This window comes from Gekko japonicus, unplaced genomic scaffold (genome assembly GCF_001447785.1).
Source record: "Gekko japonicus isolate JY-2015 unplaced genomic scaffold, Gekko_japonicus_V1.1 scaffold155, whole genome shotgun sequence".
Taxonomy (NCBI): domain Eukaryota; kingdom Metazoa; phylum Chordata; class Lepidosauria; order Squamata; family Gekkonidae; genus Gekko; species Gekko japonicus.
Genome location: NW_015167534.1, coordinates 1,611,606 through 1,627,365, shown reverse-complemented (window position 1 = coordinate 1,627,365; position 15,760 = coordinate 1,611,606). Strand labels below are relative to the sequence as shown.

Sequence of the window (15,760 nt, the reverse complement as noted above, 5' to 3'; positions counted from 1 at the left end):
GGAAATTATATCATCCATTTACTTCAAAGTCAGCAGGATCTACCCCCCTTGTTTGCCTGAATAGGCACTTCAATTATGTATTAATTTACAAAGCTTACCTTGAATACTATTACAAAAATGTCAAACATCAACTCAAGAGTATGTTTCTTTTAGCAGGAACGTAACAGAGAAGTAGGTTAGTTATCCAAGCACAAAATAGGGAGAAAGCTAATTCATTCAGTTTAGGAATAATAAATTTGACTAGATTCCTTTCACAACACAAACATTTCAGACTTAAATTTTCTGTAATGGATAAGTTTTACATTTTCCCCTAAATCTACTGAGAATGCTGGCACTGTTATGTCAAAGAGAAACTTATCATTGCTTAACACTTTGCTTTCTGTTTGTAACAACCACAGAAGTTCATCCAAATTTGGTAAAAGTACACACTATTGTTAAGATTAGAATTTCTAAAGCTGAAATTACACTAAAAGGTAAACCATGAACTTCACAAATTCATTTTTTTAAAATATTTTTCCCAAACTAAAAGCTGCAGAAGATTTGTTCTTAAATAATCTACAGAAAATTCTGGAGCAGCTGACAATTTAATTTCTTACACTTTCTTCATCTTAAAAATATTTGAATTAATTCAGTAGCCCATTCCTTTTGAAAAATAATCCAAAAAACCCCCCAGACACCTGAAGTAGTTACAAATCTTTTGTTTTAATCAGTGTGACCAAAGGTTTGTCATCAGGGCTGTAATCTTCATAAGTAATTGGGGTGGCATCATACATTGCAGGCCGAGATTTCTTTCCAAACCTGGGGACAAAAACAAAAAAGGATACTGTGAACAAAACAGCAGAATGGTAGCACACACACATTCACCGTAGCAACCCACGGTTATCTCAAAACAAACAATAAAGGACCCACTCCTATCAGACATTAATTCATAACTCACTAAAATTGCACCCCATAGTAGCTGTTTTGGTGAAAAGATAAACACACAAATAAAAAGCATAATAACACAACACTTATTTTAGTCATGTTATACTTTTCCTGCATCCTTCAGCTTTGTGTGCAAAAGGCAAATACCTCATTCACCTTGTCCTTGATAACAGCTGTTTCAAAACTCTCTGTTATATATTATTATAAATATTGATCACAAACACATATTGATGTTTCTCACAGATTCAAAGTTCTTTCACATAAAGTGGACTTATACACAATTATACACAATCAGCATATCAATCCTGACTCTTCCATTTCATTTTGCAGGTGGGGAGTGACACGGTCGGTCAGACTAATGTTTGTTTTTTCATTAAACCAGAATCCTAGTAAACTGTGGTCCACCAGAAATTGGTCCACCAGAACCTGATCAGTGCTTCAGCAGAAATTGATAACTGGTACAACAGTGGACCGAGGTATACCTTCAAGTGATAGCCTTGTTAGAAAAACACAAGAGGGGGACCCGCGATACTCACGGGGGGGAGAAGAGCTCCGTCTCCTCCATCCCCCCTCGATCTCCCCGAGGTGGCGGCGGCGGCGAGGCCGGTGCCCCCCCTTTTTGTGCACACGTGGGGACCAGCCCACGTGTGCACAAACCTCCCCCGGCCCCCCAGCTGCCCCCGGAGCGCGGATCTAGCGATCCGCACTCCGGGGGCAAGTTGGCTATTAGATATATAGATGAATCCCATCCTAGAGTAGGGATGGGCAAGAACCTCATTTTTGCAATTCAATTCACAGTTCTTGGCTGAACCACTAGCTGAACCACAAACCCATACAAATGGAAAAGTTGGTTTGTGAACTGACCTGGTTCATATCTGTTCATGGGCCATTTAAACCAAACAGTTGAGAGGCAGGGAGCTTTGTCTCTACTAGCAAAGCAGTGTTTTGGGAGAATCATTTTAATCTACAGGTGTGGGCTCACTTGACCTCAAACTATTCCATTAAAACATCTTTGTACATACAAAGTTAGAGGTTGGGAATAAGAGGTCAAATACCTCTTCTTCCTAAATTGCTGATTTTCTAAGAGCAGGAATATTGTTTGTGGGGAAACATTCTGTCATGTGAGCCTTCACCCAGAAACTCTACTGGGACAGTCAAGATACAGGTTTACTGTCTGCAGTTTTTAAGTACTATACCATACCTTCCCCACCTTCCCCTTTACCCCAACAAACCTGGCATGTCGGATAGAGGCAATGGCACTACTGAATTCACTGTCAATGCTCCGGCAGTTGTAGAATTCCTCATATGCTGGCCTTGAAGAACCCTGATATTCAATACGGCTGATGCGGCAGATCCCCACAATTAGGATGATCAACATCAGGACAAATGCTACACATAAGGCTCCAATTATGATGTACAATGAATGCCGTGGCATGTTTGTCAAGCTCTCTGCCATGTGCCCAGACTTCCACTGTAGGTCTGAAAGGAATGGGGGGGGGGGGAAACACATTTATTTGTATTCATTATTTTTAAGCATTCTCACTTTCAACATTCCTGATTGTCCTTTTGGTGGAGCAGCATCCAGCAGAAAACCAGAAGGAATACTATTGCAAAACAAATGTATTCTTGTTCCTTTCTACTACTAAACTTCTTATTTGGGTCAGATTATCCTAATGGTACAGAGAAGGGTGAACTAAGGGCCACCTTACTGTATTTTCCACACAATGGAGGGTAGCATTTGCTCCTAAGCCTGCCCCCACTTGTCCCACCAGCCCCAGGTCCAGCTATGCTGCTTATGTGCAGGTAAGCCCATGCCAAGCATGTCTGTGCTCCCTAAGCAATTGAAAAGCTGAGTATGTAAGTCGGTAACTCTGTATACCAATGGGAACTCACTAGAAACCATGAATGTAAGTGCAGCAGATGATGGAGCCACCAAATGTCTAACCAAAAATCTTCATGAAATAGTGTAGCATCTAAAAGCTAAAATGGCTCTAAGGTAAATGGAGGCTGCAGGAGTCTGAATTTACATTTTATAGAAATGCATGATCTCTGCATGCATATCTTCATTTCATCTGCCTGAGCCCTAGTGGAATGGGCTTTGATGCTGCTTTCCAACTGTTAACATTACCAGTGCACATGACATTAGTTAATATTTTCTATTATGATAGTCTTCCTGAAGCCTAAAAACCCTTTCAAGATAGTATTTCATTAATATTTGCTTTAATGATAACTGCTACAATTTTCAAAACAGTGCCCTTCAAGTATTTTGTGCAGACCAGAATGTCAGTTTATGAAGAGTAGAACCTCTGTTTATCAATCTGGAAAGATCTGACTAATCCCTGTTCAAGTCACAGCAGCAAGCTCCCTTGACTAGCCCAAAATGATGAATGCTCTGCCATTAAAACTGTCCAGCTGCAGTTGTGCCTGCAGGTGAACACACATTTGTTGTTGTTCATTGCTTGAAAAATTACTGAAGCTGCTGAGCACCCTGGAGTCTCTCTGTTTGCTTAGAAGTCATTTAAGAAGTTCTGCCTGTGTTTTCTAGATAGTGGGTGATAGATTAACCTCATGAGAAATACACTGCATAGGTTATAAATGCACATGTGACTGTGGACTTGCATACCTAAATATGGTTTCAGACATCACAACAAATCTGTTTGTTCATGACCGCCATGAAGCACAGCATGTTCCAGTGCCTGTATGCTCTTCTTTCCTCTCCCTTTGCCCCGGGCACGGTGTGCAATTGAAAGCAATTGAAAGCTTCCTAGCTTGGAAAGCTTTCCGATTCTAACTTGCTATGATATACAACATGCCTAGAATGTTATGGCAAATTGGAGTTTGATTGAAGGAATCCCAAACCAGGGATGCTTCCAACTGTGCTCTGCACACGAGGGATTGAAGGTGTGGGAGTACAGCAACAAGCTGCGTTCAAGCCAATTATGGGCAGAGATTTTTCATGACATCTGAATATGGTCCATGGGTGTTGGCTGACTCACCTACTTCCAAATGGGTTCACATCTAATGGGCTTAGAAGGGTATAACTCTGCTTAGGATAGCACTGGAAATGTCCCGGTAGTAGCCTGGTAATATGGAATATTCCTGATGTAATAGATTTATTTTATGAATCAATAATAATGAGAAATTGATTTACCATTTCTTTGGATTTGTTTTTGTCAGATAATATTTTGTATCGTCTGAAAAGACAGGTTAACTGTGAAAAATATAAACAAATCATTTTTCACATACTCTTTTTTTCCCCATAGTGACCTTAAAAATAAAGCATTTACCAATTCAGTAGGTTGGAGAACTGAATATTTTAAGGTACACTGCTTCCTAATGAACACAAGAGCCCAGCTGTGAGCTTTGTGTTTCAGTTCTGGAAGGAGCTTTGAAATGCAGTTTTGAACAATAGCAACAAGATCGGAATATTGTATCAGTTATGCAGAATGAGAACAAGTTTAAAACTGGTCCAGGTGTCAGCCCAAAGACATCTATGAGCACAGTGTCCCGTATTTATCTGTGTTTCACTCACAGCAGTTTTTACAATGTTACATTTACAATTTCACATATTATTTCCACATAGCTACAATATTTAATAGATAAATTCAGTGTGAGAAAAGCAGGGGAAATGTAGAATAGCTTTTGTGAGCCATTTCATACAAAGCAGATCATATGATGCCCTGATTTGGATAGCCCATGCTAGCCCGATCTTGTCAGATACCAGATGCAAAGCAGGGTTGGCCCTGGTCAGTTTTTGGATGGGAAACCACCAAGGAATACCAGAGTTGCTACATAGAGGCAGGTAATGGCAAACCACTTCTGAATGTCTCTTGCCTTGAAAACCCCATCAGGGGTCGCTATAAGCTAGTTATGACCAGGGCTCATTTCCTGCGGGAGCGCACAGGAGCGGAGCTCCGGCAATAAGGAGCCCAGGGGGTGGGCACATACAACAAGCCCCGCCCCCTGCTCCCAGCAGCCCTCAGTCAGGACATGAGGAGCAAGAAACAGCCAGGTAAGTTGCAGAGCCCCCCCCCCCAGCCCGCCTTCAGGTACAAGCCCTCCCTCCTCTGTGAGGGCAGATCTGTGCGTTCCCCCCCCCATAGCTAGCAATCCAAAACAGTCCAGTGGCACCTTTAAGACCAAGTTTTATTCAGGTACAAGCTCTCCCTCCTCTGCTAGGACAGATCTGCACGTTCCCCCCACCCCCCAATAGCTAGCAATCCAAAACAGTCCAGTGGGGCCTGAGCGGTGAGTGTTGCCTTGTGACACACTTCTGGTGATGTCAGGGGGTGTGGCATATGCAAATAAGTTATGCTAATGAGTTATGCTAATGAGCTCCTGCACCTCTTTTTCTACAAAATGACCCCTGGTTATGACTTGGGGAAAAAAATCATACTTTCATCTTTCAGATTTTTAAAAAATAACATTTCCCCTGTTTTGCTCACTTATCCTAATACAAGATGGGTAGCCATGTTAGTCTGTCTGTAGCAAGAGTCCATTAGCACCTTAAAGACTAAAAAAAATTGTGGCAGGGTATGAACTTTTGTGAATCACTGCTCACTCCTTTTTCTAATACAGTAACTATTATGTTGTCAAAGGCTTTCACGGCCGGAGTTCATTAGTTGTAGATTTTCCAGGCTGTATATGACCGTGGTCTTGGCACTGTAGAACCTGACGTTTCGCCAGCACCAGGTAACCTCTGAGGATGCCAGTCACAGCAGCTGGCGAAACGTCAGGTTCTACAATGCCAAGACCACGGCCATATACAGCCTGGAAAATCTACAACAGTGACTATTCTTTCCTTTCTGTGTACAATAAAACCATGTTTTATCCTGTTCACTTAAAAATTATTTTTATTTTTCAGAACAAATTTTTGAGTCCAGTGACACCTTTAAGACCGACAGAGTTCTACTGAAGGCATAGGCTTTTGTGTGCATGCACACTTCTTCAGATACCTTGGATAGAACTTTGTTGGTCCTAAAAGTGCCACTGGACTCCAACTTTGTTCTGCTGCTTCAGACCAACACGGCTACCCACCCGAATTTATTCTTCAGAATGTGAAACTTTATAGCAACAAGTTAACGGCAGGCTGTCATTCTTCTGATTTTGTTTTACAGATTTCGAAACAGAAATCCCTACAGCTGCTAAAAGTTGGTGGAAAGAAGAGGGGAATGTTAGATTATCTTTTCTTTCATTGTAATACACATTTCTATGCAGAACTGGGTCTAATTTACAAATCATGTTTTGATTATTAGCTGCAGACTAGTATAGTGTGTCATCTGAAACCACAAAATGTCCCCATAGTACATGAAAGTAATACATGCTGGTAACTTTCTGCAAGATAAGAATGAAAATAGTCCATGGCTTTGCACTGAAATGCGTGCTACCGGGATTCAGAAGTAGAGAACACACCAATGAGACCTAAAATTGTATATAAGAATATTCAAAATTCTGGAGGGGGGCAAGGTTCTGTGCTGCTACTCAGCAATTTCCCTTTGCTAGATCACAACCATTTCCTGGCAGTTTGGGAAAATGTTCTATGAACTGAAACACTTTCCTATAAACCAGTGCATGTGGTGTGTGTGTGCTCAGCATAGACTTCATTGTTCTTGTTTTTCTTTTAAACTTCAGCAATACTTTTATTTTGCTAAAATGACAGTGACTGAAGACTAATAACAGCAGTGAGAAGGTATTCTATCAATGAAGTACTCTTTGAGTAAGTGGACCATAAAATCGATGTATCTAAGCATGATGTGTTTACAAATAGTTTAATGAATAACAAAGAGATGTGTATTAAGAGTCATGAGCTCAGATATGAACTCCAGGTCACCTGTGCGGGGGCAGATTGTTCATTTCGAGGCTCAGTAAGGAAAGCTCCGGAAGAACCTGCCTGGACTTATTTGATCTTTGTAAATTAAGGATGAATCCATCCTTCCCATTCTAGAATGGTTCTTCATAAACCTGGATTCAGAATGACAGCATGTGACTCATTTATTGCTTCTGGTCTGTCTGTCTACGCTTCAGTCCAGAAAGCTACTGGGAGTGTATGCTAGGCATCCCAGGTGCCACCTTCCAGGCATCCTGGCATGCCTAGCAATGTTTGCTGGTCTTCCGAGCCACGACTGTCTTCTATTTTCAGCTCTTTCAGGACAGTTGCACCTTTCATTACATCTTTCAGAGGTGAGCATAGTGTCTTTCAGAGTGAGCATAGAGCAAGCATGAACCGAGTTACACATTTCATTTCTATCCCTTATTCTTTCTATCAGTGCTTAAAAAAAAAACTAATTTCCCCCTCAAGCCTTGGTAGAAGAAGAAGAAGAAGAGATTGGATTTATATCCCGCCCTTCACTATCCAAGGGAGTCTCAGAGCGGCTTACAAACTCCTTTCCCTTCCCCTCCCCACAACAGACACCCTGTGAGGTAGGTGGGGCTCAGAGAGCTCTTGACAGAAACTGCTCTTTTTCAAGAACAGCTCTTATCAGAGCTACAGCTTGCCCAAGGTCATCCAGCCAGGTGCAAGTGGAGGAGTGGGGAATCAAACCCGGTTCTCCCAGATTAGAGTCCACGCACTTAACCACTACACCAAACTGGTAACAACCTGCGGGGGGGAGGGGGCTGGTACTCAGTACCAGTAAGTATCATCAAACAAAAAAAGCCCTGCTTTCTGTCTGGCAAGACTGAACTGATATGCTGGTGCCTCTTTGTCCTGCACCCCACCAGTTCTCTGAATTTCACATCTGTGACTAAGCACTTTGTAGCTTTATAATTGGGATGTATACCACATCACCCTCAATGTGTAATAAAAAGTATCTGGTTCCAGATATCCGTATCTTTTCATACAACACCATTAAGCCAAATAATAATGCATTGATAATAAAGGTATTGCATGGAGTGCTTTTCTAAAGGATGACTGACAAGTCTCAGGATATTAAATTCACTTGTCTGTCTTGCCAACCACCTAAAGAAACTGTCACTCATTTGAACTTGCCTGTTTTAGGTATCAGTCTTATTTCCTGCAGGACATCATTAAAGGACAATCTACGCATACTTTCACCATGCAGAGGAAGCTAGAAACAGCTTTCATAATGTACAGCATGACATCCTCATGTCTCCATGTCAGGTTGATAACTATCTGATGAACAGCAGTCTATATTATAGTGGGCGGCATAAGCCATAATCAGCAGCAGATCACACTAGCATGGAAATCCCCCAAAGCATGTGTCACTCCTTGCTGTGGCCTTACACCAGGGACTCTTTAAGTTTGTAAAGAGCAAGGATCCTTGCTGGCCACCTGCATTACATATATGCACTTATAGAGTTCATACAGTGCTTAGCCTGTGCCTTCTCCTACACCTCTGCCCTGTGCCTTCCCAAAGTGAGGAGTTCCTTCTCCTGTTACAACTCCCTTCTCCCTGTTGTCCTCAAAGTTGCTTTAGGAAGTCCTTCCATGGGTTCTGTGGCAATGGAGTTCGATTGCTGCCTGGCAGCACCTCCTCTAGCTCAGATCCATTCTGCATCTGGCATTTGCTCCACATTTTATCAGCACTCAACCCGGTTCCCCCTTGCCTCAGAATATCTGTTTTCATTGCATTGCCTCGGATCCTGGTTTGTGCACTGGCTAGTGTCAGCTTGCCATCTATTTTGTTTTCAATGCTCACTCCTGCATTGTTATGCAGATTTTCCTATGTCAGTACTTGCCTCAGTGGTCATTCGCCACCTGAGCCAAGTAACTCATGGCGAGATTATAAATACAGAGGGGGAAACAGGGGCCAGGGAACTGATGGAAGTCAATGAAACTGTGTCGTTGTCTGCTTTTGATTGTTCCCTTCAAATCAGAAGCTGCTCAAAACCACATTCAGATACCCCGGAGCAACACCATACTGACTGTGAAGTCCCTCCTGAATGGTCATCAGTCTTTGCAGACGGTACCATAAAACCTGATGAACAAAGAAAGTGAAAGTGGCATGCAGTGTAGAGGGAGATTAACCTCCTGATGTGGCTGTGGAAAAACTGCAAGGAAACAGATGGGTGCAGAATCAACCTTAGTCTCTCCTCTTTTGGCGACTTCTTCCCAGCCTGGGATTAGCTCTGCCAGAATCTCAGGATCCTCACAGCCTCCGCCCCCCCCACCCTCAGCTTGCCTCTGCAACCCTTCCTCTTCATCTTTCACAGCTTCGAGAGCCTCCCCCTCTCTACAGCAGCTGTCAGCCTCCTTGGCCTCTCCCTCTGCTACTGCTCCTCCTCCTTCCTTTCCCAGCTGACAGACTTTAAATCTTATGGTCAGACAGCCAAGCCTTGTTCTCCCTGCCAGGGCATTGCATGACTTTCACAGGCTTGCTGGTCACAGCATGCAAAACTACTGACTGGTGACGTGTGTTATGAGGTGCACGAGAAGGTAGTTTATATCTTTCTTTGGGTGTGTTCAGACAGGGCGTTTCAGCCGGCATAAACTGTACCAGTTGGAACCAGTGCAGTTTATGCCAGCTGAAACGTGATCACACTTACCTCCTGTCTGCGGAGCCCATCACTGTATGCCCGTTCACATGCAGCGGGCGTCGCGTTGTTTTTTTTAAAAAACCCTCAGTTTGACCATGCGCATAGGCAGCCATCCACAGAATGGCGATCTTCACGCATGCACAAAACACCCCGTCTTACATTTAAAGTTTAAAGACCAAACTGGCCTCCCTGAGGTCTCAGAGTCCTCTAAAACCTTAAACTAAGGACCTTTTCTTTTTCTTTTTTAAACAAACACTGGGCGAAGCTTCGCCCAAGCGCATATTGCCAACCTAACAAAAAAAAATGGTGGGCAAAAATCGGAAGCCTTGGGCTTCATAGCGGAAGTGGCTCTACAATGTTGGAGAGTGATCAGACGGGGGTAAAGCTATTACAACCGTTGCACTCAGGATACCACCACTTGGAAACCTTTGCAACGGTTAGGGACGGAAGGCAGATGTTCACCATGTGAGTGCCAGTAAGTACACCGATTCCAACCGGCACCTATACCATTGCAAATGCCTCATCTGAACACACCCAATGTGTGATGAAGGTAACCCATAGGCCATATTTTGTACTTTGGTGAGCAAAATCTCTAAAAAGTCCTGCACCTCAAGTAGTTAAGCCTGGAGGGACAGAGATTGTCCCTGTACCCTGACTCTGTCCATTAACACGGCAAATTCAAAATAGCTTGCTAAGCACTGTCTGTGCATCTATAGCCCAATTTTGTCTTTAGTGGTTCATTGAAGAACTGACAAAGTTCAATCCACTGACAAGCTACCCAGAAATCCTACCACTTTGATCTAGAATGTCCTATACTGCAAGTAATGCAATACGTAAGCTCTCACATAAATGTGAGGAGGAGGACACATCTGAATTAAAGTCAGACTAAACTTTCTCATAGCTTTTCTTTGGAGGAAAGGCAGCTGGACAGGCAATGAAGTCACCATTCTTAATATGTAATCCTTGAAAGAACAAATTACATGAGGAAAATCATGGCAACATTTTTCATGCTTCTGGCACACATTTTTTTTAAAAGTATCTAATATTAGGCACAGCTTCATAAAGAAGAGACTCATTAGGGGGGATCTTTGAATAAGGTTCACATGAATGTTCAGGATGTTAAGGCTGTATGCAGACAACAGTTTTTCTCAGTAGAATCTTATGAACGGGAGCATCCTTCTAAGTCCATTAAAGTCAATAGTTATAGAAAGAGATAACTCTTGTTTTTGTATTTTTGCATTTCTGTGTGTGTTTGTGTGTGTGTGCGTGCCCATGCCTGGAAGTCATGACATCTTCTGGCAACTCCTACTGGGGCACGGAGGACATTCAAAGAAGTGGCTAGATAGCCTGCCTCTGGCCTCTCTGTGTTCTGTGATGGTCTCTCATCCAAATACTTGCCAGAGTCTGTCCTGCTTAGCTTCTGAGATCTGTCCCGGCAGAACAAGAGAGGAAATTTCATGCCTCAAAGGAAATGATTAGTGTATCACACCATCATTACCAGTATGCTAAAATGTCAACAAAACACCAGTACGTACGTATTTCACAGTTTGCTCCAACCCAACCACGTGGACAATGGCAAGTGTACCCATTGGGCTGGTCTATGCATATTCCGCCATGATGACAGGGGTTACTCTCACAGTCATTTATATTGACATCACATTCATCACCTTAAAAATGGAAGGAAGATAGTTTTATATTGTACAAACAGAATTCTAACAGCATACCTTCATTCCTTTCTATTTCAGGCACCAATAATCAATATGCTATTAGCAACACAATGCAACTAAAATCACTAAAGCACTTTAGCACTCATATTACTCCCACAGCAGATAATCACCACATATGAAGACCAATTTACATTATACTGGAAGCAGCTGTTGCCACTGCAACATGTACTTATTTTTTGTTTTATAGAAAATGGAAAAAGGCATCCAAGGTTTGCATAGGAGCGAAATGGTATGCAAAAAACATCAGGGAGCAAAGCAGGGAACATCTTTGTGAAAGCAGCTGGAAAAAATCTGGGCTGCGTTTTTTCCTCCTCCATTTGCAGATAGCCTAGGTGTAGCCAGAGGTGCAAGCCTTTTGGCAAGCTTCAGAGGGCCCTTGGCTCATATTCATATTTGCATGAGTTGGCTCAATGGAACTAGAACCAGCCCATGATGTGGCTTTAGTGTGCATGTTTAGATTGTATTGTGTTTGTTCCATTTTATTTATTAGCTTCATTTATATCCTGCCTCCCCCCCCCCCAAATGGGGACCCAAAGCTTGGTTTTGTTTGGACTGTATTTCGCTATTTTTTAAAGTCACTTTGGGTACCCCTTAGAGAGAAAAGCAGGATAAAAATGTCTAAAGGAATAAATGAAATAAATACAACCTGATGTAGGAAAACCCACCCGTGCAGCAAAGCAGTCAACTTTTGAAGACTGAAACAGAGCCCGGAGGGGGGAATAAATCAGCCCCCAGACGAAGTCAACAGAATTTAAATGTCTTCCATTTAAATTTTGTGATTGATTACGCAGAGGGTTCTATAGCTGTTACCACATCTGGGCCTTATTCAGGGCAAGTGGGGCTCATGTAATCTATCACAGCAGGAAAACAATATACCTTGTACTGAACAATCATGCAAACATTTTTCAAGTTTACGAACATCTTAAGGATGACACTCTGATGGAAGCAGCAATAAAAACTTTGCACCATGTCATTCAATCTGCCTCTCCATATCAAATAGTGACTGATGTTCTAGTTTATGGCTTCCATGAACTACAATCACCAATTCATTATTAAAATAATCTTTACAAGAGCAGTTGCCAAAGCTTATGGTTGCCAACCTCCAGGTGGTAGCTGGAAACACCCAGTTATTACACCTGATCTCCAGGCAATACAGCTCAGTTCACCTGGGGGAAATGGCTGCTTTGGAAGGTGGACTCTATGGCATTAGAACCCATTGAAGTCCCTCCCCTCTCCAAACCCCGCCCTCCTCAGGCTCCACCCCTCAGATCTCCAGGTATTTCCCAACCCAGAGCTGTCAACTCTAGCTTAGGTCACTTCTTAACTATACCAATTGGTGTGAGCAACTACATTCATTCAGAAACATGATGTTCAGTCATCTCAAAATAAATTTATACAAAAAAAGGGGCAAAACCTGAACACGGTGTGGGAGGGGAATGGGTCAGGTAGAGGACACTTTTGCTGTACTCTTTAAAATATATTAACAACAACAATCTACTTTTGTGATTGTGGGAAAATTACAGGAGTCTTCATCTGCAATAAAGATCATGGATTAACCCCAACCAAAGGATGAAAAAGACCTATTTCATAGGGGGGAAAGGAGCAAGGAATTCTATACATTATACACACAACACTAAGACAACATGAATAAGAGTTCATATTAAAACTTCCTAACTGGTGCTGAGAAAGCATACAGTGTTCTCTAGCACGTAATGCATCTAATTCACCATGGCAGTATAAGAATCACAGCAGTTATTCCTTATTATTAAATCTAGATGAAGAATTTATGACATGGACGTTCATCTCCTACGGAACACTGCAATACATTTTGCGTCTTCCTGAATAATAGGAAGACGATGTAACATAGAAGGAGCTCACTGCAGTGACTGGTGGCAATTGTTTTCCATTACTTCCCTATGATTTCTTCTGTGTTTGCTTTAAACCCTGCAGGTCCTGTTCTTAGCATGCTACGCTATAAGCCATACGCTGTGGCTTATTCTTTCTTCCTCGTTAAAACTAACCCTCAAGGAGAAAAATGGTAAATAGTTTGAAAAGCCATTATGTTAAGATCCTAGTATGTTATCAGCATATGCATTTTAACAATATGTTTCCAGATACCACTGTAGGGCTTACAATAGCATATATGCTACAGTAGCCTTTATGAACTCTGGCTAAGGATAACCTATGAATGTCTTTCCTGATATTAATATATTTTCCTATTTGGAAAGTGATTACGCTTGCTGAAGAGCAGGAATAGCTAACTTTGGGTCAAACTACACATTACTGTTTTTAAAGACTTGGGCCTGGGTTCCCCAAAGCCAACTCGTGTTCTGCACAGCCACACAGCAGCTGTGGAGAATGGCTTCTTTAAAAAAAATTTTTAAAAAGCAGAGCCCCACCTCCCCCCCCAAGCCATTTTCCCGTGCAAAAAACAGCACTGGGTGGAGTTATTTCCCTGATTTTGCTGTTCCATGTGCACAGATACTCCACACAGAGAAGCAAAATTGGTGAAATACCCCCACAGCACAGTTTTCATGCAGGAAAATAGCTTGGGGGGGGAAGGCAGGAGCCTTTCCTTCCCCCACGGTACCATTTTGAACCCATTCAGGATACGCTTTGAGAGGGGAAGGCCATTCCCCACTAGCTGCTGCTGCGTAGTTAGCAGTCATGTGCAGTTTGGGCCTTTGTGAGCTTTGGGCCATTGTGAGCTTTGTGAGCTTATTGATGAAGTGGCTCACTGTCTGGATGTCCTTCTGGCCCAGAGACAGTTAATTCACACAGCCAGTAGGTGTTCCTTCCTTTGAAAAAGAAGCAGTCACCAAAGTAACCCCCAGGATGTATTTTTCATTACTTGCCCTCATTCCAGAAGGTGCATTTCTCATCATACGAGAAATCAGTACCATGCAGATATTTCTTTTCTGCTTTCAACAATGTTGCTTATATGCACTATCTTGTTCCTGATGCAAATTAACTAGTTGCATTCTTGATCTGACAGCTGCCATCCCACAAGAGAAGACAAGGCATATTGCCTGTAAAGGCTTTTGACAGAATGAACTTTTCAATGGATAATGTGGACTAGATTGGGTATTACCCAAACACAGGCATTTCAAAACTAAATAACTATTTAAGTAATCTATTATGATTATGAACAAGAAGCTCTAGGTTTCAGTATATTAGTTCAGTCAAGCTTCAGTTAACAGAGAGAACAATTCCTGTGTGCATCTATTACAGTAACCTATTAAACCAAGAAGATTAATGTGGATACAGATGGTCAGGCTCATTTGATAGAACACTTTTACCTGCTTTGTACTGTGTTTATTAGAACTACAATGAATATAATTAGTATCACTTTTTAAAACTTAAAATGAAATGTCTCATACAAAAATTGTTGAGTTCTTCAGTTACATAGTATAATGTGCAAATGGTAATGCATTTACTTGACAACCGGCTCCTTTTGTATACTCAGGTGAATAACTATCCATATTACGGCAGTTACGATTTACTTGCCTGTGAATCCAGGGGCACAGATACACGTAGCATTTAGCCCTTCACTGTCGCAAGTACCGCCATTCTGACAGCTGATGTTAACACAAGGATCTTTGTACAATTCACAATGCCTGCCTGAAAATGGTAAGAGAAAACAGATGTTGCTAACATTGTTTGGGCTGAAGGGGGGGGAATCAAAATATGAAACATATCTGTCTTATGAAAGGAAGTGCCTGATATTCATGAAATGATCATATGAATTTTTGCTCCCAGAGAATGACCATTGGTACTCACCGTGAGGGGTCCTTCTCCTCTGAGGATTGGAGGACATCTTGTGGGTGATTCCCATCCGTCAATCAGGGAGGCAGGAACCAAAAACAACTTCCTGTTTCCTGTGGTGGGAGTCACCCCAGGCTCAGTTGTGGTACTCCGAAAAGCAATGCTATAACTATAAAAACATCTCACATATAACAAGAACATACTGTGTTAACTAATGTAACAGTGAAAAATAGATTGGTAACCACAGAATAACAGGATAGTGTGACAGACTGTAAGCTGCCATGTATTTAACAGGGAAAAAATGGTAAGTAGGAAAGGAATGATGACGACCCGGGAGGGCCAAGATGTCCTCCAATCCTCAGAGGAGAAGGACCCCTCCCTGTGACTACCAATGGTCATTCTCCCTCTGAGGTGGAGGCCATCTTGTGGGACCTCCCAGAGCAGTGTCCCTAAATGTTGGGCGGGGGGTCGTCATTGGAAGGAAGAATAGTCTGCAGGACTCTCCTCCCAAAAGCTGCATCGGCTGAGTCGTAGGTATTGATTTTGTAATGTCGAATGAAAGTCGATATAGAGGACCAAGTAGCTGCCCTACACACTTCCTCCACCAACGCTCTGTTGTAGAGAGCCGCATTTGTCGCAGCACTGCGTAGAGAATGCGCGGTAATTCCATCCGGAATTTGAAGTTTGGAAGACCTATATGCTTCTGCTATGCATGCTCTGATCACTGTACTCAAAGCGGCATTTGACATTTTTCTCCCCGTATGTGGGGGGGAGATATTCACAAACATCGCCTCTGTTTTTCTGAAGAACTGCGTCCTTACAATGTAGTATTTTAATGTCCTTCTGAC

The 15,760-nt window shown here is 42.3% G+C and overlaps 1 protein-coding gene across 1 annotated transcript in view; it reads right to left on the bottom strand.

Moving 5' to 3' along the window:
* Positions 1-686: 686 nt before the first annotated feature.
* The window catches only part of DNER (delta/notch like EGF repeat containing), a 241,889-nt gene continuing 226,815 nt past the window's right edge, over positions 687-15,760 (bottom strand). The window contains exons 10-13 of the mRNA XM_015413475.1: positions 14,655-14,768; positions 10,956-11,087; positions 2,157-2,403; positions 687-798 (exon numbers count right to left, since the gene is read on the bottom strand). Coding sequence (XP_015268961.1) covers positions 687-798; positions 2,157-2,403; positions 10,956-11,087; positions 14,655-14,768 — 605 coding nt within the window. The remainder of the gene's footprint in view (positions 799-2,156; positions 2,404-10,955; positions 11,088-14,654; positions 14,769-15,760) is intronic.